The following is a 23,653-nucleotide window of genomic DNA, read 5'->3' as shown; positions in this document are numbered from 1 at the left end:
GTAACTTGCCAGTCATTGTTTTCCAAAACCAAGTTTTATTAAATGACATATTTACACCGGTATTTACAAAATAGCAGTATACCTTCTCATTCAACATCAGCAAGAGAGCAGGGAGACATGTCACATCCTTTAGAGGGAGCTGGCGAGCTGCAAGAGAAACCGGGTGGTAAAAGCAGCGTTCGAACGATACTTACTAACAAATGTGCGGCCGCAACATTCGGCTTAGCGGGAGAGGGTACAGGACAGACCAGCGGAAACGGAGAGAGGAGAGGCAAGCAGAGAATGGGACATGAGGAAAGAGCAGGTCAGGAAAGGTGATTTTCAAACAACCAGATACCATGAAGAGCACATACACTCACTCATTTGCCAAATAGTTAATTATTTACAGGGAAGCAACATTTAACGATTTAGGAGAAGAAAAAAAAAAAAAAACAAAGGGAGAGAACTGGAGGAAAAAATGTACAGATATCTATCTAGGCTTAAGATGCAGTGGAGCAGACAGAGGAGACAGCATTTCAGACCCAGAATGGCGCAAAAAAAACAAAAAAAAACAAAAAACCCTAGATGACCTTGTAAATCCTTGTAAAACAGATGTGGAGAGGAGCATTCATGAAGGAAAATGGCTGTGTTAGTTACTGACACAAAAGTTTATAAAGGAACATCACATATTCACACACAAACATGGCAGCGTTCAGAGTTACACTCAGTTATTCTGGGATAAGGGGATGTGTCTAGCCGGGTAGTCACCAAAACCAACAAAAAACAAGGAACTCAAATCTCAAGCCTTTCAGTAAAAGGGAGGGAAATGGGACAAGACATTTGATTTTTGTTTTACCCCCATCCATACTGAGGGGATTTTATGCCCTAAACAAAACATGACTAAATGTGAAACGGGACCATTCTATGCAGTTACAAATGACTGACCTAAACAAGGTTTGCCCGTAAGACACGGGGACTTTTAGATGTTGTAACATTACATTTTGAGCCTTAGAAACATCCTAGGGAAACAAAAGAAAAAGGGGCAGTATGGACAGACCAGCATTAAGGTCAAAACAATCTCACCAGGAATTTACTTTGCTTCAGAAACTATTAAACAAAAGCCAGAACCGCTATAAATCATCACATGCAGAAACATGTATCACACAGAAACCCAAGGGTGTCACATTTCTGGGCCAAAACAAGACACCTGTAACTACACATCACTGTACATCCAAATATATTTGAGGCCAAAACATTTAACTGACTAACCGATTATACAATTTTGTTCCAGGAATTAATTGCCAAACTAAACATGCCACCAGATTTTTACTTAACATTACCTTGAGGAAATGAGCTGGAAAATCCTACATTAACTACCACATATGCATACAATGCTCTGAAAGGGTCACAATTGTTTTGTAATAAATTTCTAAACAATACCTTAACCTATCAAAAGTAAAAAAAAAAAAAAAAAAAAAAAAATTCAACTCGTAATTTAAAAAATGACAGAGATGCTGGTTGTGGGAAATTCCAACATGAGTAAAGCACAAACCAGCACACATCACCCATTGAATTTATAACACTCAACCTGGCCCCCAAATATCTCTGGATTTACAGTATAACCCATTAGATGACTGAATGTAACTCCACTTGACATGGAACCACCTAAGGAGCTTCTTCAAGAGGTGACGCTTCAAATGGTTGAGACCACATCCTCAAAAATTAACATCAAAGCTGGTAAAATGCTTTGATCTCCTTTGAGTAGAAACAAGCCCTTACACAATGAGAGAGAATATTAAACACCCTTGGCTAACATGTGTACACATTCCACAGCAATGAGAACACAAACGGGCTTCAGAACAGGTTCTCTGCGGAATTAAAGCCTGACATTTCGGTTTAGGCAAGAGAAGCCGACTTGTACGATGGGTCAGTCTTCATTGTCTCCTCTCCAGCTGGCTTCTTGCCATTGAAAAGCTCTCCCCATACATCCCAAGCGCTTTGCTCCTGCTATCAGGACTGCAGGGAGGGGAAAGAAAACATCTGCTCATGAGAAACAGAGAAAGACGTTCCACCTTTCAAGCACTGAATCGGAATGAACCCCCCCCCCCGCTTTGTTTATCAGAGTAACAGCTTCACCTAGACAATATGCACCACTGCATTGCACAAAAATCAAATGCTAGGATGAACAAGCCCAGAATTCACATCTGCAGAGCTGCATGTATTTGCTTACAAAACATCCTCACAAGGCTTGATCAAACGTACCTCAAAACCAAGAGGATGTATTGGAAAAACATGAGGGTTTTTTATGATCTGTTTTCTAGGGCACACTGGTGTTTCGACCACAGAGGGGTTATCACACTGCAAATTGGTAGATTGAGTCATACTTGTTAACAGTGCGAAGATGTGACTGTCACAAATCAATAAAACAACCCAATGTCTGACATACCTGGGCATACAAGTCACATAAAATATCAGCCAAAATAAAATTTTTAAAAAAGAAAGGAAAAAAAAACAACAAGATAAACCCACACACACCTGCAGGACACCATGTATTCACCCAAATAGGAACTACAGCAGCAGCTCTCTGTTACTGACTTGGGTTTTGGAAGCAGAATTCTTCTTGGAATGCTTAATAGCCTGAATGTTCTGCACTTGGAAACTGCTTTGTGTGAAGTACAGTGGCAGACAAAGACAATCCACATTCTTAGATATATGACCAGAGGAGGAGAGGGAAAACCACTTTGCACAGAAAGTTTAACTGCATAATTGTAAAGTCTTTTGGGTGATTTTACTTGAAAATACTGAATGGGCAGGAAAGACATGGATGTTTTTAAACACAGCGTGTGGGGCGTCCACATGGACCTGTCAGCACCGTGACAGATCACATCAGAAAGCCCAGGACAACTGAACATGCCTGTGGCCAAATCATCAGAGCACCACAGCAATAAGCAGTGAAGTGCTAAATTCACATTACCTGCTGTGGATTCTTTGGCTATGAGGGTCATATGATATTCAGTGACAGAACATTTATGACAACTGTACCAAAACAGAAGCCATGTTCACCAAAGGTAAGAGGGCCATCTCTCTTCCACACCTCCCTGCAGCTAATGGGAGTTATCCTTGTATTTTTAACTAAACTAGGAGGTTAAAAGTAACTAGAGTTACTGATGGCTGCACCTCTAGAAGAACCAGGCATCAGGTAAGTCCATTGGCTGCCAGCCCGGTTCAGTTGGAAAGTTAATAGATAATGCATGTTAAACCTTTAGAGGTGACAGAATTCTCAGAGGACAGTGACGGTTTAAAGAAAATGCAGAACTTTACATCAAACTGACACATGCAGCGGGTTATGTACCACATGCATAGAATATAAAACTAAGGTCTAAAAGCAGTTATACAAGATATGAATAGCTTTGTTTTGGCACAGTTGACATTACAAGGATATCAAAAGCATGTAACAAGTGAACTCTAAAGCTGTACACACAATACAGAAACAGGTATTTGGAGTTAGGGTTAAATTTCTGAATTCACTGCCTACAGCTGAAAGAAAACATACAAAGTCATCATTTGCTCCCTTTCAGACTTACCCAATAGTAAGCAGAGAACCCAAAAACCTACCAGCAGCATAAAATGTAAAAATGTAAATTGAAAGATCATACTTCAAACCTGTACAAGAGAAATAACGCTAAATGTACAGACAAGAACTAATATACAGTAATGAGACACACGCATGGCCCTGACCCTTCTGACACAGGGTCCCTTAACGCGACGCCAACACGAGGGGGAGGACGGCATAAATAGCTCAGTGATGATGCTCCAGAAGGCCCCCCAAGGAGAGCTAAAAAGGATATTTTTAAAAGGGCGGCCTTTGGGCCTCGGCCTGCAGGATCCCATCACCGCACCCAGCGGCAGACGGCTCGGCTCACTCTGATGCACACAAGGCCGTGTGCTTCAGCAGCACCTAAAAGCCGACTGCGATCTGCAAACCGGCTCGACAGAGATGCCACAAACCGGCACCTCATGCCTCCACACAGGTTCCTAATACCATTTCATTAAAGACCATTCGTCGATATAGATGACCGAGTTTAACTACAGAACCCAAAACCGACGCTTCAGTTTCCAGTTAATGAATTCATGAGTCACTAAAAAGTAGAAATGCTGCTGAAATCCAGTAAGGGCAGCCCAGCAAAACACCCTTCACCACAACATTAGTGCACGTAATAAAAACAGGCATACGACCTGGGAGGAAGTACATTAAGCCTAAATGCAGAGAAAGTGGACCCGAGTTTTCAAATCAAAGGTTATTGTGAATGGGGGGAGGGTGGGTTCAGCTTTATTAGCACACTGGTTAAAACAGGCTAGCAAAGAGCAGAGCGACTCTCTAGCCCCCATTACACCGACACCTTGGCCGCATCACGCACGTCCTGCTCATCCGGGGCTCGACTACGTGGTGCGTGTTGGTGGAGCCGCCTCACACGTGTGCAGTCCCCTCCTTACCAGCCATACATACGTGCACGCTGCCGTAGCCCTGGGGAGAACGCAAACGCCACACTTCACGCCTGTCACCACCGCACCCATGCAGCTGGGGTGACGGCGGAGGGCGTGAAGCGAAGGGGTGGAGCGGCCTCATTCCCGAGGTTTCAGTGGTGGCAGATCCTGGGATACCTTCCAGAAAGGACGGCCTTGAGCCACCGAGGAGGCGTGGCATGACTTGCTTCTCGGTGGAGACGGTCGGGCTTCTCTGCCCAACGAAAGAGGGCCGCAGCTGGCGCAAGTAAGGCGGGGGCGGGGGGCACTTAAAAGCAGAAATTCTTCATCCTCGGCTTTCTCAGTCAAGACTTTGAGAGGGGGGCAGAGGCATCTCCAGGCTGGAGCAGGACATACTAACCACTGGCATCTTGGAAGCGGCCGCCTTCTGTCATGGCGAGGCAGAGTATGTCGCGGTGGGGCTTGAGCTCGCACCTGGGCTGGGTGGAGCGGCCGTCTTGCGAAGTGACGGCGCTGAGGGCGGCTGTCTGCACTGACGGCCTCTAATGGCTCATGATTCGAATTTTTGTTTTTTCTTGGTTTTCAGATACATCTTCCCCTGTTAGGCTTGAAGGAGAAATGACATAAAACACTGTTAGCTTAAAATTCTGCGAAGACCACGGGATGGACAGACTACCTACAGCTCAGACACCCTGCCCCTCCCCCCCCCCACCCCGAACTCTCCTAATCTCTATCCTGTGTGCAACTTCTTTGGGAGACAGCCCTGATATAAATGCCTACGACTCTGAGAGGACCAGCGCTGCTTGTGCTCAGTAGAGATTTGCCGTCTTCTAACAGCACTGCCTGGGTGGCCTGTGTGTTTCATAATCTCTTGCAGCTAAACCTTGCCCCCTCTCTCTAGAAACTCATCCAGGTAGGGATCCGCTCCTCCCCAGATATCCACCCCCTGCCGAGGCTCCCCCCTAGGGACTGTGCACGCATCATTCTGACTCATTCCCCTCTTCTTAGGTTCCCCAGTGAAACTGCGTGGTCTCCCTCAGCTTCCTGCTAACTGTCTTCGCTCCCTATCCTCTGCCACCGGGACACGGCGGAGCTCCCTCCCCGAGTTGCGTCACCCCCCGACCCCCATCCCCGCGCTCAGGAGGCAGCTAAGCAGGCAGAGCTGGCTTTGCAATCGATCTTGCTGGGATCCGAGGGCAGAAAGGAGACACCCAGGGCTGTGAGGAAGGCCAGGCAGGAGTCTGGACAGGAGAAGCCCAGGCTGGACTGCACATACTCAAGCGGCACGGCTGGCCTGAACCTGGGGAGGAGGAGAGGGCGAGAGAGCAAAGACGAGTGAGCAGAGGAGCGCGGCCAGCGCTGCAGACGCACGCCAACGTCTCCCCACTCACGTCTTGAGTATGGCACGCAGAGCGAGCTTCCTCTCCCTGTCCACGAACTTGTCGATGAGGTAAGCGGCCATGCGCGGGGCCTTCCGGTACAGCAGGAAGAAGCGGTGATAGTTGCCAAGAGCCCAGGCGGCGCGCAGTGCCAGCGCATGGGAGACACACTCGTCCTCGCGGAGCCCCGAGGTCAGGTACACCAGCTCGGTGGTCAGATCTGGGGACACAGCAGCGCCGGTGAGATACGAGGCGGAGACGGCAAAAGCAAAAAGTCCATTTGGTGCAAGGAGCTGAAGGGTGGGACCCACCTCCGGAGTTCTTCGTGAATATGTAGTAGAGAAGCCTGTAGGCGGTGAACTCGCCCACGTTGCTGGAGGGACAGTCTCGGTACAGTGCCTTCAGCTGCGTCTGACACTGGTTAAACTCCTCATGGTCTCCCTGCCACACAACACACGAGGTCACCACACCAGGGGACGCCACAGGCCGATGCCAATAGCTCCTCATCGAGGCACCACCTTACCTTCTCCAGGGCGATGCGGGCGTGGGTCTCGTACACCTCCACCGTGAAATCCGTGCGCACGCCCTGGACCTGCAGGGAAACGGACAGACGGGGTCGTCTGAGGGCGGGCTCTCCTCACAGCTTTCCATCAGGTGTGACCAGAGGTGAAAGTTAATGAAGCACAAATACCTGGTTACTGTCCTTAAATACGGTTTTTGGGATTTGTACTTTTGCATTTTATGTTGTTGCAAATCTTAATTTCACTTCGTTACTTTTCTGAGCCAAACTTTCTGCATGACTACCGTCACCCAATAAAAAAAAAAAAAAGCTCAGCAAGTTTCACCACTTTTTCTGGAAACACCTGCTTATCCTCTTTCAACTCAGTTTGCCTTTCTGTGATGCACTGTAATTTAAAATTCTGTATTTTAAACTTGTACAGGGTGAATTTTAAAGAATGGGGTCTTGTTTTGCAAGATCAATGGATTTGAATGGGTAGTACTTTCCACCTTGATAGTTAAGTACTTTTAAAAACAGGTATTTTTTTTTACTTGACACTTTAGTAGGGTGTCGATACTTTTAGGTATGAAAACTGAACACTTTCTGCGGCACCGGGCAGTTCACTCACGGTGAGGTCTTGCCGTATGGACTTCATCTGCTCGCAGGCATATGGATAGTCCTGGTGAGTCTGCCAGTGGGTCTTCACCGCCATCAGCGACTTCCGCAAGACCTGAGTGATGGCAGCAGAGTCATGGACATGCAGGGACATACAGGCTGGGCAGTACTGCTGGTGGCATGCTGCTGAGGCGAGGCCTACCAGCACAGGGCGCACAGTGGCTGGGTCAGGGGCACAGGTCAGCCTCAGGTAGTTCTTGGTGATGTCCTGGCAGGTACCCACGATGGGGCAGTCCTCCCAGCTTAGCCCCTCCTGGCTGCCATTGGGCACGTCCAGGGAGTTGATGTTGAGCACAAGGGGCTCAGTGCGCAGTTTGGTGTGGAAGCGCGCTGCCCGGCTCTGCTTCTTCGCCTCCCGGTTGGGATCCGGGAAATCCAGGCCAGCGTTCCCACCCTTCCGCTTTTTCCCAGTCACACCCCCGGTATCGTCCATGTTCCTGAAGTGCAGGTAATGAAACAATGAGCCTACAGGCCCAGGGGGCCAAACCGGACAAGGTCTCTAAAGACCCCTGCAGTCCCCTCAAAGCCTAGCGCCCATCCTCAGAGAGAGAGAGACAATGCAACGCTTGCCCTGCCATCCCACAACATAGAGCAGCAGCAGCTAGATTACAAAACCAGCGGGAATGAGAGAAGCACAAACTCACCTATATGTGTCCCTTCTAAGCTGCACCTTTATCATGCCTCATGATGGACCCCCACGCATAATAAAGGCCCATCATGTGAGGTTTCTCTGTTCTCTTCAGAACAGCCACTGGCTGAGTCACACACTGAGCATGACGAGTTGGACAGGAGGCGACCCCCATCCCACCCCCTGGGCCCCATACTCACTTGCGCCCCCTGTTCGCTCGTCCTCCCCTCCCTCTGCCTCTTTCGTTAGCTCCTCCCCCGCCTCTGGCCCTGTCTCGGTCATTCCCTCGACCTCTGCCGCCCTTCTGGTTGCGCCGGGACAGCTGGGGCCGGAGGTCACTGGACATGCTACTGTCCGACTGGGATCCGGAGTCACTGCAGGGCGAGAAGCGGCAGGCGTTGGGTGCGATGGTGACTCGCATGTTCCCACCCCAAGGGGGGGGAGGGGGGGGCAGCTTCCCTTTCGGCGAACCGACCTGCGCCTGTGCCTCTGGCTGCCTCTGTCCCTGTGCCTGCCGTGGGAGGCGGGGGAGGGCGAGCGTGACGAGGAGCGGGACGAACTGGACGAGGGGCTCCTCTGCGAGAAGACGTTGCGGTAGTGGCCCAGCCTGGCGCCTCTGCCCCGGCCGGCTGCGCCCGCCCCGCCCCCGCGGCCGACAGAGGTCTCGGTAGGACGCTGCGCTGGGACCGCCTCCCAACGAGACTGCTTGGTTTTTATCCTATAGGGGAGACACATGGTCAGGAAAAGCCAACATCGAGAATGAAAAAGAAGCGATTTTCAGAGGCAGGGGATAGTGAAGCACTGACTCAGGCAGCGGCTCGCGGCTCCAGTCGATGGTGTAGGCCGTGCCGTCCTGCAGGCGGCCCTGCAGCACTTCCTTCAGGACCTTCTCTGTCCTGTCCTTGTCCTCCTCCGACTCGCAGGCAGTGAAACACCGCTGCACATACTCTTTCATGGCCTGTGGCCAGTCCTGGGGGCTGGGAGAGGGAGAAGGAAGGAGGAGAAAAAGAGGTGAGCGCCTCAAGAGGAGAGGAGCCCAGCTAGAGGAGCTCCACTAACAGGTCGTGCAACTTTCAGGAGGAATATGGGAAGCGATGCAGCGGCAATAAGCAGGCTGCTTTAGACCCAGCAAATCGCAAGGGGATAACAGCAAGGCATGACTAGCGGAAGCCTGATATGGGGAAATGAGAAATGTATCACTATAGTAACTGCTGCAACTGTGGAAAATAGGCACAAATTCAGTTTGTCACCTATTTAAGCCCAAAAAATTATAACCAATGTTTTGGACTAAAATGAGTCACACTACATATTCATTCATTATAGTGTGAGAGGAAATAACAAACGGTACAGTCCCACACTGGTTTACAAGGAAGACAATGTAACAAAGGCCACCTTACCGGGTCTGAGGAGTCACCCCCATGGGGTTGGGCAACCCGCTCTCGTGCTCCTCGGATGAGAAGTTCTGATTGGCCATCACGTACGGCCGCTTGGGGATATTGAACTTGACTGCTCCTGCTCCCGGGGCCTCTGGAGATGGGAGGGTGAGCCACGTTTAGACACGGAGACTGCCAGGCCCAGAGACGCCTGGCGGTAAAGCATGTAGGCCGCTTACGTTTCATGCGGTGCCATAGCTGCTGGCCTCCTTTGCCGCCCTTCTTGCCGGCGGGCTCGGCTCTTCCTGCCACCCCGACGTACTGGCTGGGCTGCTGCTGCTGGGCGTTACTCTGGGCAGCGCTGTAGGCGGCCTGGGCCTGGTAGCCCGGGGTGTAGCCGGCTCTAGTCTGGCTATGACCGTAGTTCCTCATCTGGTTGGAATCTCCGGAGGGGTAGGACATGCCGGGGGGGTTATAATTGGCTTGGCCGGGAGGTGGGGGGTACTGGGAGTTGGGAGGAGGTGGTATGGGTGGGGGAGGTGGGGGAGGAGGCTGCTCAGAGGAGGTGGGGCTCTGGGGGGGCGGCTGTGGGGCAGATGGAGGCGGCGGCTGAGACTGAGACAGGTAACCTGATGACTGGTCATCCAGCATGGGCATGGGGGGAGCCTGGAGAAGAGGGATGCAAAAACCGTCACTTAAAAGGGAGTTAGAATCAGGAACAACAGAGGTGCTTCCTGTCACACGTGAAACAAGCGAGACGTGCCAATGGCAGCTTAAATTCAATACCTGACCAGTTGGGGTTGTGGAAGTTTGGTAGGTTCCTGGAACGGCATACTGACCCTGGGGATAGCTGCCTCCATACTGGGAATGAAACAGAGGCGACATTTACACCGACGGTCTGTAAGGAAATAAGTGGAACACTTACTGCAGCGTGCAGGTAAACTCACAGGGTTCATGGTATAGTAGTAATTGTAGGGATAGTGGTAGGCAGCGTACTGCTGCTGGTTCTGCTGGTACCACTGATAGTACTGCTGCTGCTGAAGAACAACGGGGTCCGAGACTGGGTTCTGGTACTGGCCAGCCTATAGTGAAAAGAGCGCAGGTTAGCTACACATGCTAACACAGTTATTAAGAACCAGGGCCACTTAAAATATCATGTGAAAACTATGGAGAGCACCCCTAATAATCAGGCACTGATTAGTACATTAAAAGACACTTCTTAGTTTGGAAATGAATAGAAACCCCTACCATCCAGGCTGTTCTCTATAGTATATTCAGTCTACTGCATGGAGAATCCTACAGTGTTTATAAATGGTATTTCTTTCATAGGGGCAGATATACTCTGTCTACTCACACTAACTTTTACGATTTGTAAATTACCAGCAGCAGCCCTTCAGTGACTAACTCTGTGGCCTCAGGCTGGTTACCGGTTAAATCACCACGCTAGCTCTGAGCGTGTGCCATTCACACGTTCTTCCATCTGTATTCTCTCCCTTAGAACCAAAGCTCCCTTCCACGCTCTAGATAAAATGGGTATCCTTTCATGCGGATCACAATCCCTGTACTTCCTGTCCAGGAAAGGGATTATAATATGCAGAAGCAGCCTTTACTTCCAAAAAGGATCTATGAACAGCCAAAGGTTTAGGGGAAAAACCAAGAGAGCACAAAGCCTCCAAAGCCCAAGGCCAGCATACCTGCGCGCCAGCCTGCGAGCTCTTGGTGCTGCTGGGGCTCTTGATGGAGGCCAGCGCCTGTCGTGCCTTCTCCCATTCTGGGTTCTCATGAACTGGGGTGTCCGAACTGGGACCGTACGACCTGAAAGCCAATGACTGCATTACTCCGTGAATCAAGGCCACAAAATGCAAATGTACACATTTACATAGCTGCATGGAGAAATAGAGTGAAGGCATTTTAAAATATTTAAGACCATTTACAAAATTTAAGAAGCAATACACAAAACTGGGCAACGATCAAGATGTAATTAGGTATGAGATCGTCAAAAAGCGAACAATTAAGCCTGATTCGATGGTTTTATATAAACGATCTGGAAAGCTTCTATATCCCCTGACCCTCAAAGACTATGAATATAAACTCGTCTAACCAGTGAAAATGTAAACGGTGAAATACCACACTGTTTTTAAAATTGAAGTTTCGATGTACTGCTTGATAAGTATCAACATATTCCCTGCTGTGCTGTTAAATACAGACGGGCCACATATTCTGCACATGAACTTTGTGATAAAAACACATTTCATGTGGTAAAATAGTTACAATCTATTCTTAACACTCCATCCGTTTCACCTCAACACACGGTAGGTTTTAACATTTTAACAGAAGCACGATATCATAGCCAGCTGCACCAGGGCGACTAGCAATAAAGTAGCGATCCCTGCCATTAAAAACTAAACGTTAAAATGTAAACTTATACTCAGCCATGACAGTCAGTGGTACCGGTAAGCAGGGGAGGAGCGTCGAGCTCAGCACGGTACAACGGGGCTGTGCTTTAACCAATACATTAAACAGACACTTTGCTTATTACAATGACTAAGAAATTTAAGTTATGATAGGAGATAGAAATGAGTTTCAAAGGAAATAATAAATAGACATCTCTTTACAGTTCGCACTCCGGCTAATTCGACAATTGGCTAAACGTCCGAGCCAATAATAAAGTAAATAAAGTTTCGTTAATATCACAAAACTAAGTACATATAGATGTAATTTAAAGTACTGTTCAATAGACCAACGAATCTTACCAGTTAGCTGTTTGGGCTGGTTGGGTCGACTTCGCCGCCATTTTGTTTAGCTAGCTAGCTGCTAACGATCCTGATAATCACTTACACCCAAAGTAAAACAACAGATTCACTAAAGTCCTAAACGTCGAAACCTCTTGCAATTGCATGAATTTAATAAGGGAACAACTCTATGGTTTCGAGATAGTTACGGCACAGATAGGCCGTCAGAAAGCGGATCACACACTTATTTTCACTTCCGAAGAAGCTGAAACAAAATGGCGGCCATGAGTCACACCTTCGGTCGCCAACGTCAGCGCACTCTCATTGGTGGGGAATTAGCAAGGTCCGTCCCCGCACTATACTGGAAAATATATTGACATGCTGACAGATGCTCAGCAGCTTTAACAAGCCGCATAGGCCGTTTCCCTTTTGAATCCACAACGAGTTTGTTAATATTTATCAAAACGATTTCTCTGGGCAGCCGAAGTAGCTGCACAGGTTCGAGGTAACTTGTCTCGTTATTTATTCAAGGGCCTGGCCACGTGTTATATTCAATAGTTTGTGTGTTAAGCCTGTGTGTACATAAAAGCTGATCCACCCACGTGACTTCCAGTTTCAGTTCCAGTTTCAGGTGTTGCCCCACGGTTGTAGCAGTAATGGACAATTTCATACATTTAGGTTTCATTTGTAGAAGATTTAACCTTAGCACAGTCATTCTCTGAATCATCACCACGATCAGGATGATCTTTGTCTACTGTCTGTGCAGTCTCCTTCTCTACTATCAACTGTCAGTAGCAAACAACTTCTGAATTTGAGGTAGTGTGCTTGAACCATAGACTGGACCAAGTATATTACTCCAAAGAGTGGAACTTTTTCAAGGTACATGAGATGCTTTATATGAGGAGCTGTTTAAACAATGAAATGCAGTCATTTCCTATGTTTTGAGTGAAAATCTGGCAGTTCACAACAAACAATAACTTGTGCATTTATTTGATGTCTCCTTGACAGCATCAGTCCTTTTGAAATCTTATGAAATATAACAAAAAGAATCATTTGCCCCAGTTTTTTTTTATATTACGACGCTTAGTGCAGGACAGTGAAATGAAAAAAGTGAGCCAATAGTTTATGAATGTGAGTAAGCATATACACTAGTGGCCAAAACTGTAGAAACAACTAGCATTTCTGGCATTACGCTTTCAAAATTACTATACAAATATTGGCGGTGATGTTTAAAAACAATCAAAGAAAGTTACAAATATCATACATTGGACGATTAAATAAGTAACTGGAAAAAGAGTTCTACAATCTCTAAAAAAATTAAGTATTTTGACAATTTTGGCCACTTGTGTAGATTGGCTCAAACGTTAAAGCCCCTTCTTTCACTGTTATAAAAAAAATATAGGGTGCATATGATATCTATACACAAACGATGTACATATGCTTATAAGGGCAGGACCAGCCATCTGGAACACCAGGCATTTTCAAGCCCTGATGAATATCCTGGGAAGAGTGGTATTCTGTTCTTGACTGGGGGGGGGGTCACTAGTGCTGCCTGACTGAAGGGGGGGCTAGTAAGCCCTCATAAAGTCAGAAATCTAGGGTGGAAAAGAATGTGTTTAGTAACTTGAGACCATTGGTGACACACAGACTGAGGTGTGATGTTAAAGGTCTGATGTTTATTTTTTTTACCAGTTCTTATCAGTGCACTTTTTTTTTAACTAGCATATAAATCAGCTTCAGTGAAAATAAAGGATTATTATAAAACATGCTGTTTTATAAACACTTGCTAATATAAGCAACAGTAAAATTATTTGTTAAAACTTTGGCAAGCTAGTCTGTGTAAGAAAGCCCCAATGTACTCTGTGGGGGGGGGGGGTAACAAATGTTTATACAGTATGTAGAATATATATACAACAATATTTAAATATATACAATGTATTCAGTTGAAAACAGATTTTGTGTTGCTGTATAAAGGGTCCAGCCTGTTGAAAGAGGGTTTGGGATGTGTAATTGTAGAGTAGATAACAGCAGAATCTCCAGAAGTCTGAAATAAAATGAAAACATGAGATGTCAAGCAGAACTTCGTGTTGTGTAAGAAACAATGCAGATCACTAGATGATCCAAAAGTTCCTACTTCTTCAATTTTCCCTCCGTCTCTCCTGCCTGAAAAAAGAAAAAAAATTGATCAGATATAGTCTTTTAATAGACACCATATATAAAGATGTGTCTGTCATTTTTCCATATTTCAGTTGGTGGTTCTGAATTAGAGGTGAACAATTGATTACTATTCTGGACAGCCAATCAGAAATGCAGATTCACAGAACTGGCCAACATCACCATAGAACACAATGGAGATGGAAGGGAAATCTAGTGACACACATATCGTTCATAAAGTACCTCTGTTTTTCTGTGTTATATTCACAGCTGCGTAGTGTACCTCCTCTACAATATCTGAAAAGAACCACATTTTCATGTTTATGTAATATCCAAAACCGAGAAAAGATTTAACTTCATTTAAAAAACCCAAAAATTAGTGACATTCACTACATGCATTTACACAATGATATGAAAATCTTATATTTTAAACATATAAGATCATTTACTAATATAGCAGCAATGGACAGGCCACTGATGTAATTGCGAATATGTTAATCTACATTCATTTAAAATAAAATAAATTACACACCGTCTTGCTGAACATTGTAATGTAAGGTTGGACCCAAGGAGTCTCTTCTGTTCTCTTCCTGGATAACTTGTGGTACATGAGAATGTGAGATTTCTAAATAGAAAATTCAAAATGAACACCGTTACAGTAGACCATCCTATTCAGGGTATGAAATGATGCTTAAGTGGGGAAAAATTCGACACTTTGTCTTAAATTCCTTGTTATGTTCCTCATGCTGGTATCTGTGATTATTCTACAGAATTTCGGTGCTTGTAATGGCATTGCACAAGATGTATTGATTGGAAACACAACATACTGACCCTTGGAGTGCGAATGTTTCTTCCAAAATACAAAAAAGCCAATGGAAATCAATGCCAGCAGACTGAGGGGTATGACACAGTAGGCTGTATGTGTTGCTCCTGGATGAGCTGTGATTAAAGTAAAAATGCATGGCTTATTTTTCCCTGTGACAGAAAAGAGGAAGGTCACACTCATCAATCCATGTGCACCATTTCAAGTTTAGTTTCCCGTTTACCAAAAACCTGCACGGTGTTGCTCCAGCTGCAGTTTCCAGGCAACATTTCATTGTGCACGCTGCACCAGTACGTTCCGTGTGTCTCTGACTGCGATGTGTCGATGTGCAGCTTCTCCTGTTCTGTGACGTATGCTGAAGGGAGGGATGGCGGGGTGGAAAGGGGGGCCCCGTCTTTAATCCAGGAGATGACAAGGTATCTAGAGAGACTCTCAGCTGAACAGAGGAGGGTGGTGTTGTGGTTGGAGGTGGAGATGGAAAGATTCACACCAGTGACCGATACTGTGATGGAGAAGGAAACACATGTTAGTAAGGATTAGACTAAATAGTTATGAATGATAACTATATAGCTTTAAATAGACATACATCCATTTTCTGTAACAACATTTCCTATTCAGGGTCATGGGGGGTCTGGAGCCTATCCCAGAGGCTACAGGGGCAAGGCAGGAAAAAACCCAGGATGGGGCAATGTAGTAGTGCAATTAACCTCAGCATGTTTTTGGACTGGGGGGGGGGGGGGTGGATTGGAGTACCCAAAGGAAACCCCCCCTTGATGACATAGGGAGAATATGCGAACTCCACACACATGCAGCTATGGTAGAGACTCGAACGCTGGTCCCAAAGGTGTGAGGCACCTGCACTAACCACTGCACCACCATGCCGCCTTTAAATAAAGAACAAAATATATGAATAACCTACCAAGTACACTGATGTTAACATACTGGCTAGGCACCACCTCCATTTCATCTTCATAAGAAACTAAGCAGTTATAATTTCCAGAGTCAGTTTCATTCATCACGGTCAGGACAATCTGTGCTGTCCTTTCGTGTGACTTCCTTCTGGCAAGATTCCCCGATTCGAAGCCGCTCCACTTGTTTCTGGATCTGTACCAGCTGAACCACATGGGCGAGGATGAAGTGTCCACTGAACAGCCGAGGACGAGCTCGCTGCCCTCGGATACTCTTCCGTCCCGAGGCCATGTTTGCAAAGCCACGCCCGAGAGAGGAAGAGCTAAGGAAGGAATGAGAAAACACAGCAAACATTAGATATTTTCCGAGCAGACCTGACAGTTCCAGAGACAGGAAACTGCAATAATTCATAAAGCTCTAGTGATAGCATGTTTGTTCCTGATGTGCTAATGTCAGTTTACTGAGAGTACAGTTTCAGATTTTCCAATGCACAAGCCCTTAACTTTTTGACAGATTTTATGGTATTCATTTGTTTAAGAGATAGTTTTAGTGAAAGTAACACATAATGTTTTAGAAAGCAGATTCAGGGAGTCTGTGGAGGTATTGGGGGATAAGGACCTCATTCCAGGGGTCAATGGTGAAACCACTCCCACTACTATGGGATTTTTTTTTTTTTTATTGCCCACCACCCCCCCTCTTCGGAGGACAACTTTATTTTACATTAAATTCAAGAGCAAAGAGTGTGGCCGCTCCGAACTCACCCGTCCTAGTACCGTGAAGGAAAAAAAAAGAGCGGGGGGGGGGGGGGGGGTACAGAAACAACAATCGTAACAATAACAGACATTAATCACCATGGGGAGAGGGGGAGAGAAAACAAAAAAAAAGAAAACAAAGGTATACAGAAATAATAACACTAATAATGTAGTTGGGATGGAGAAAATGAAGTGTAGGGGAATACAGAATACAAACAACCATAAGAAACATAACACTCATTACAAGGACATCAAACAACAAACATTATAACAACAATATCAATAATAATAATGAATAATGTTACAAATAGGTATTATACATATGTATTATATATATGTAGCATATACACACGTGATCATACCCATATACATGTATATTTCAATTCCTATATCGATAACACACACTAAAAAGTAATAATAATAATGATATTGATCGCTCAACCATTCTTGTATGTGCAAGTGTAGGTGTGAACTGATTTGTCATTGGATGTGCTGGCATTTGATGCTGTCAGGGGAAGCAACAGCACCCCCCCCCCCAGGCCCAAGGCGAAGGCAGGGGAAATCAGGCAACCGAGATCACCCCGCCACCCCCCCGGCACAAGGGCCCGCGGCCACGCGTCCCCGAGACAACCACCCACCCAACCCAGGAGGCAGCCCAACCCCCGTACAGGGAGGCCTGCAGAGGGGGGACGGGAGGTGAGCCCCCCAGTCCCGCCCGCAACCCCCGCACCGAGGAAAGTGGGTCCAGGGCCGAAGGGCCCCACCAACCGGGACCACCGCCCCCCCCCCGGCGGACAGCCCCCCACACACCGGAAGGGCCCCAGCCCCCCGAGCCCATCCCCCAGCAGGACGGACCACCACCCACCACAGCGACCCGGCACACCCCCCCCGACAATGCAGGATGATCTAAGGGGGGCCCATATAGACAAAGAGCCCCCCCCCACCCAGGAGCGGACCCACGGCGACCGGGGAGCGGCAGACCCCCCACCCAGCCCAAACCGAACCCCCCAATCCGCCTAGCAGGGCCCAGAGCGTCCCAAGATTCCCCGGACCGCCCGCCAGGGCCCCACCACGGCGCAGCAGAGCCAAGGACCACCCGGCCCGCGGCTCAAGAGAGGAGGCCGCCCACACCGGCCAGGGTCTCCCGAACCCCCCCATGATGGATCTTCCACCCGGCGGGCCACCCCATCCGCGCAGGGCCAGAGACAGAGAGATAGGGGGGGCCCCTCAGCCCCCATCGCCTCCCCGTCCCATGTTGGTGTGAAGTGTGCATGTATATGTGTGAGAGAGTTGTGTGTTTATGTCTACAATGCATTCAGATTAGTGGGTGCAGTTCGGGTATGGGATTTAAACCACTAACACTAACCTCCTAAACAGAGGTACAGCATCCTTACCCACTGAGCTACACACCACTGCCAAAGCATGGTGACGTTTGTGTTAAATGGAAATGGGGCTATAGACAGACAGACAGCCTGCAGACAGCTGATGGAGATGTGGCTAGGGCATACCTTGTACGTGGATATTCACTGCATTACTTTCTTTCTTGATGTTTTTCTTTTCTATGCTGGCCACACAGTGATATTTCCCACCAGTCACAGAGTACTGGACATGGGAAATGTTGTACCAGGGCTGGTGAGTTATTGCCTGGATCTGTGAACCATGGTAGAAACTGTAGAGGATCTCAGCCTGGCCTAAGGGGGAGCTGGGGTGGGAGTCACAGAGCAGGGAGAGGGAGGAGGTGTCTGACACGCTGGAGCCGGGGTGGGGGGACAGAGTGACAGACTGGAAGAAGTCTGAAGGAGAGAGAGAGATAGCACAGCTTGGTGAAGTCATCCCACATGCCCATAATAAGCTGACAGCCATAAACTGAATGCAGTAATTCCAGCGACCTGGGATGACAGCAGGGAGCCTTTAGTCAATGACTTAGAGGGTCTCATTGGGCAAAGCTCACCAGCAGAGGGCAGAGCATAGTAGGCAGGCCAAAGCGAGCCCTTACCTGATACCCTGAGGTGAATCTTGGATGATGATAAGGATAATGGGTATTTTTGATAAGAAACACAATAATATTCTCCTTCATGTGTCTTAGCCACATTATTTAGGGTCATCTCGCCATTGTTACGGATCATGAATCTTTGGTCTTTGTAGAAGTCATAGTAATATATGTTTCTTTTTGTGAGACAATAAAAGGTCACAGTGTCTCCCTCTGTCACTGTTTGGGATGTGACTTCTATGATGACCTCTGCGAAAGACATTTTGCGCACACACACAAACACCCACAGACACACACACACACACACAAACACCCACAGACCCAGACACACACACACCGGATTATGTAAAAGACTTAGGCCATCAAGGATATAGCGTAAAACTATATATCTGCATAGTAAGTGTATGTTTGATCACAAAAATAAAACATTTAACACTAGAATATATGCAAATGAACAGAAACACAAGTGACAAGAATTTCTTCTGTTCTTCAAAAAGTCACTGTTATCTTGTTGGATGGTTAGATGAACACTACTTCTGTTCACAAACCTCTCCTCGGGGGCAGTATTTGTAACAAATTCCAAGTATTTGTTAATTTTCATGACCTGCTAACTTACTTTGGTAACTTAATGAGATAACAATGTAGCCCAGCATGGTATGCAAGTGGTTGAGTGCACTTCGGTACATTGGATGGTTTCTGCAGATACTGGGGGTTTGAAATGGCTACACTAACACACTTCAGCATAAAACTGTAGTTTTACATCAATGTAAAGATAATTTAACAAAATTTTCCTAAGCAGCCTAAGACTTTTGCACAGTACTGTAAGTATGTCTGGTTACATTTACACAAACCTTAATATGTTAGCTTGGTCAAACTGGATTTTATTTAAAACTGAACAGAATTGCTTGATGTTTAATATCCAGCTGCTGTGTTCCATGAAAGTTAGATTGCAATGAAAAAAGAAAATTCTTCATCTGGTCTTGCAGCTGAATTATCAGCAATGACGTCTGACAGACTTACCTTTGACTTTTAAATCTACAGTGTTACTTTTCTGATTTTCACACTGACACTGATAAAGTCCACTGTCCTTCTCTGAAGTTTTCATTAATAACTGTTTTGTTTGAGGGTAACGTAAATTTATATTGTCCTTTGTCCATAAAATTGACTTTGAGCAACTTGTTCTACACTGAAGTAGAACATGTTCGTCTTTTAAAACCTCTGTCCTATTAGAGCAAATAGACAGAGTGGGCAAATATCCTGGAATCAGAAGACAGATGACATATCACAGAAGGCCCATTCATATACAACTATAAACATGCTTTTTTCTTCATAGAGTGCTCAACAGCCATGCAGTGCATACCCAAAAAATATTAAATGGAAAACACACACACACACACACGCACATGTAGGGTATACATATCCTTATGGGGACCGCTCATTCATTTCAATGGGAAAAATGCTAACGCTAACTATGACAACCTTAACCCCTACCCTGCCCTAACCATAACCATAAGTAACCAAACAAAATACAAGAGTTTTTGCATTTTTAGTTTTTTCATAGCAGTCACCGATTTATTTAAAATAGAGTTTTCCCTTATGGGGACCAGGAAACCGGTCCCCATAAGGGAAAAAAAACAGATATTTATCATGTTATGGGGACATTATGTCCCCATAAGGATAGGTAAACCCGCTCGCGCACACACACACACACACACAAACACGCAGGTTTGTAATTATATTTTTGTGGGGACTCTCCATTTATTTATATGGGGGAAACTCTAATCACAACATGAAGACCTTAACCCCTACCCAGCCCAAGTAATCAAACAAAATACGAGACTTTCAATATTTTTTGTTTTTTGATTGCATTCACAGATCTTTGTGGGGACCTGAAAAATGGTCCCCACAATGTCAAAATAACAGATTTTTATTACATTGTTTTTATTTGTTCCCCACAATGTAATATAACCATAATCCACACACACACACACACACACACATACATACACACACACACACACACACACACACACATATGTATTGTCTTACCTCCTTCACTGAAGAAATTAGATATGAAGACTAATAAAACTGTTAGAAAACAGACACATTGAGCTGAAACCACAAGAAGATATCAAAGCATTTAATTTTAAGTGATGAAATCTCAGAGTGGCATAATCAAAAAGTACAACTTAAGGAAGACTGAAAGTTTACCGTTTAGCTGCAAAACGATGGGATAATCCATCTGGGGTCAATCCTACCAGGTCAAACCTAAACTGGTTAGCAAGCCGCAGTACAGATGCTGCTTTATCTGTTTTTCTCGCTACTGCCTTATGATTGCCTCTGTTCTGGCAGGAGCAGATTAAAATATACATTGAAATGTTTCCTGTCACATGCAGTTTTATCTTCAGTTTGATGAAAATGAGGGGTTTTCCAGAGGTGGCAGTGTGAGTTACTGGTGGTGAAGCTTGCTTTAGACTCTGCCTTACACAGCAGACCTTGAAATCATATATCAGGAAAACATTAATGGTGGAGGCGTGTGGGTGTCTGCAGACAGTCTACACGCGGGGGTCTGCAGACAGTCTGCACACAGGGGTCTGCAGACCGTGTATACCCCCAGGGTGTGACATTAACATTGACCCCTGTGAACTGCAAATTAAAATAATGAACCGATGCATCATTGTCATATTGTTTCTGTGCCTGTGATCAGAAGGTTGCTGATTTGAGTCCCAGCCTCAGCAGAATAGTCACATGCCTGCGGACCGTTGAGGAAGGCCTTTAGTCTCCAGTTGCAGTAGCACTGCATGCTGGCTGACCCTGTGCTGTGAACTCCAAGCTCATTCTCACCTGTGTGTGTGTGTGTTGGGGGTTGTGTATGTACAGTGCAATCTGTTTACAGTAATCATGTCTGTCTCTGAGAAATTGATCGTTATCAGCAGATGATCGTTATATCCGTTTTTTTCCCTTTTTCTTTATGTCTTAGGCAGATTACCATCTATCTATGTATATTTATTACATGAATATAATAGAACGGACAGCGTCGCTATTTACAGAATTTTATTGACTCTTTCAAAATACAATACAGCTGTTTCAAACGCTTTTCAAATGACAGTACTGTACAAATGAAATTACTGAACTAGGTATAATTCAAATACGCTATAATACTGTATAATACTGTAGCGCCTGCATGTATACATCCCTGTTGTTGTCTTGTTTATAAACCTTGTTTGTATTTTCTAGAGCAAATGACTGTTGTCGTTTTCATTCGCCACACTGTCATGTACTGTAAGCGGACTACTATATGCGAAATGAAAGAGCATTTGTATAGGAATGACTATTGTATAGGTTGATCACTATATGCGAGTTCCACAGTATTTCATTGTGGGGACCAAATGTCCCCTCAATGTGGTAAAAATCTGTTATTTTTACATTGTGGTGAACATTTTTTCAGTACCCACAAAGGGAATCTGAATTTTATAAAAATTTGTGACTGCAATCAAAAAAATTAAAAATGCCGAAAATCTTGTGTTTTGTTTGGTAACTTATGGTTAAGGTTAGGGCTGGGTAGGGGTTAAGGGTGTTATTGTTGGGTTTAGCGTTTTACCCCTAGAAATGAATGGATGGTCCCCACAAAGATATGAATTCAAACATGTGTGTGTGTGTGCCCTGCGATGGATTGGTACCCCATCCTGGGTTGTTCCATGCCTTGCACCCATAGCTTCCAGGATAGGCACTGGACCCCAGACCCCAAATAAGACAAGTGGTTACAGAAAATGGATGGATGAATGGATGGATGGATAATACAGGGTAGTTAGCTTTGGCAATCAAAACAGGGGCCAAAACTCCTCACATTCAGTTGTCTCTCAAATCAGGAAGTAAATTGTCCTCAGGGGTCATTTTCATTTTTGTTCTGCTTTTCAGAATTACTCAGGTTTCTACTTTCTATTCTAGGAAACAAAAAAGCTGTGATGCATATCAAGACAGGTGAACAGAAAGGAAAAAGCACGCTTGGTCTGCCTCTGTTCATGTGCAGGATGACTAGCGATACCCAACGCCCAGGAGCCATTTTAGAGAGTAATCAGCGGAGGATGAAGTGTTATTTGTTTGTGGCTTTAAAATGAACATATGCAATTACTGGAAATCTGTCTTACAGAACAGTAAGCAACGGAACCACCTGCAATAGCAGGTTTTTGGGAATTAGAGCTCCCTTATTTCTGGTGGTATGCCACAAAGCACTACTGGTGTGCATTCAAGCACAGGAACACGTTGCACTTCTGGAATTTCCACCTCGACACACCCTTTGGACAGAGGTTGCACCGTCCCCGCCTGTCACAGTGAAGTGGCAGATGACCATAGTTGTCATAACGCACATCTGGTTGTGGTTGTGAGGGTCGTGGGGTGTAGCGTTTCTTCTGAAGCAACATGTGTGGTGGAGAGGAGGATGATGGTCGGCCAGCTTTAGATGCTGGCTTGTTGACTTGCCTCAAACAGTGTCCAACTGCCAGACGAAACCTTTTGAGACAGATTGAGATGCACAGGTCAAGGATGTATCCAAACAGGGGAAAGTACCATCGCCTTGACTTTGTTGGGGTCTTGTACATGTGTACCAGCATGTCAGAAAGATTGATGCCTCCCATATGCTGATTGTAGGCATGAATGAGTGATGGGCATGGGACAGCAACTACTGCATGGGCTTCTTTGCTCCAGCGTTTAACAGTTGAAAGAGGCTTGATCCCACAGGCATTGCTCATTAGGTTGACACATTTGTCAAATTATGTCACTGATTTTAGTTTACAGTTTTTTTCAATCGCTAACAAGCGCTTACCCATACTTCAGATACTTTTTCTAAACTCTTAACACAGACTCACACCTACAAAACACAATTGGCCAAATGGATAATTTTCTTCTCAAAAATACATTTTGTTAAATATATACTAACTCTTCATTTCAAAATAGAACACATCTTTCTCTGCACACACTAACTTTACAAAATAAATCTGACTCAAAATGAAATTATTCTGTCAAAGAATAACACTTGTTTTCACTTCACAAGGTACATGCAGTCAATCAAAGTACACCAGGTTTCAAAATACTGGCAATTATTGACATTACAAAAACTGCATAGACTTTTATGTTTCAGTTTTACAGGTATTTGCAGGCAAGACATGCAATCCACCATTTTGACACCAGAAATGTCTTGGTTGGTAACTGTATGTCCACATGTACAGTATGTTCAAAAGCATTCCAGTAAAAAGTTTTTTTTTCTTTACTGTTTACT

General features: G+C 45.6%; 2 protein-coding genes across 3 annotated transcripts; both read right to left on the bottom strand.

The window, feature by feature from the left end:
• Window positions 1–15: 15 nt before the first annotated feature.
• Window positions 16–12,049, bottom strand: leng8 (leukocyte receptor cluster (LRC) member 8). Its single transcript, XM_023830110.2, has 15 exons — window positions 11,772–12,049; window positions 10,713–10,833; window positions 9,966–10,100; window positions 9,805–9,879; window positions 9,258–9,684; window positions 9,043–9,172; window positions 8,452–8,622; window positions 8,121–8,363; window positions 7,846–8,019; window positions 7,160–7,454; window positions 6,971–7,072; window positions 6,367–6,435; window positions 6,155–6,284; window positions 5,856–6,063; window positions 16–5,764 (listed from the first exon to the last, which is right to left on the bottom strand). Exons 1-15 carry the CDS (start codon window positions 11,810–11,812, stop codon window positions 5,602–5,604), a joined length of 2,484 nt encoding a protein of 827 aa, XP_023685878.1. The 5' UTR covers window positions 11,813–12,049; the 3' UTR covers window positions 16–5,601.
• A 1,357-nt stretch (window positions 12,050–13,406) lies between these two features.
• Window positions 13,407–20,740, bottom strand: LOC111853345 (Fc receptor-like protein 4). Of its 2 annotated transcripts, none has more exons than XM_023830124.1 (12): window positions 20,590–20,740; window positions 20,428–20,490; window positions 19,399–19,635; window positions 18,385–18,627; window positions 17,897–18,181; window positions 15,647–15,958; window positions 14,951–15,229; window positions 14,736–14,843; window positions 14,437–14,529; window positions 14,148–14,201; window positions 13,885–13,913; window positions 13,407–13,794 (listed from the first exon to the last, which is right to left on the bottom strand). In XM_023830124.1, exons 1-12 carry the CDS (start codon window positions 20,618–20,620, stop codon window positions 13,690–13,692), a joined length of 1,839 nt encoding a protein of 612 aa, XP_023685892.1. In that variant the 5' UTR covers window positions 20,621–20,740; the 3' UTR covers window positions 13,407–13,689. The 2 variants fall into 2 exon arrangements, with proteins under 2 accessions (XP_023685892.1, XP_023685893.1); XM_023830125.1 differs by having other exon boundaries at window positions 20,428–20,466.
• Window positions 20,741–23,653: the final 2,913 nt, after the last annotated feature.

This window comes from Paramormyrops kingsleyae, chromosome 9, assembly GCF_048594095.1.
Source record: "Paramormyrops kingsleyae isolate MSU_618 chromosome 9, PKINGS_0.4, whole genome shotgun sequence".
Lineage (NCBI taxonomy): Eukaryota > Metazoa > Chordata > Actinopteri > Osteoglossiformes > Mormyridae > Paramormyrops > Paramormyrops kingsleyae.
Note: the sequence above shows the minus strand (reverse complement) of the source record. Positions and strands in the feature narration are given on the sequence as shown.

Bases quoted from the DNA above. Each gene is read 5' to 3' on its own strand.
- leng8 (XM_023830110.2), bottom strand. From the start codon at position 11,812: ATGGCGGCGAAGTCGACCCAACCAGCCCAAACAGCTAACTG. The intron at 7,073-7,159 runs GTAGGCCTCGCC...GCCATCACTCAG, and splicing joins CCACTGTGCGCCCTGTGCTG to GTCTTGCGGAAGTCGCTGAT. The intron at 5,765-5,855 runs GTGAGTGGGGAG...CCTCCTCCCCAG, and splicing joins CTGCGTGCCATACTCAAGAC to GTTCAGGCCAGCCGTGCCGC.
- LOC111853345 (XM_023830124.1), bottom strand. From the start codon at position 20,620: ATGGATTATCCCATCGTTTTGCAGCTAAACG. The intron at 15,959-17,896 runs GTATGCCCTAGC...TTCCTTCCTTAG, and splicing joins AGTGAATATCCACGTACAAG to CTCTTCCTCTCTCGGGCGTG. The intron at 13,795-13,884 runs GTAGGAACTTTT...ATTTTATTTCAG, and splicing joins ACGGAGGGAAAATTGAAGAA to ACTTCTGGAGATTCTGCTGT.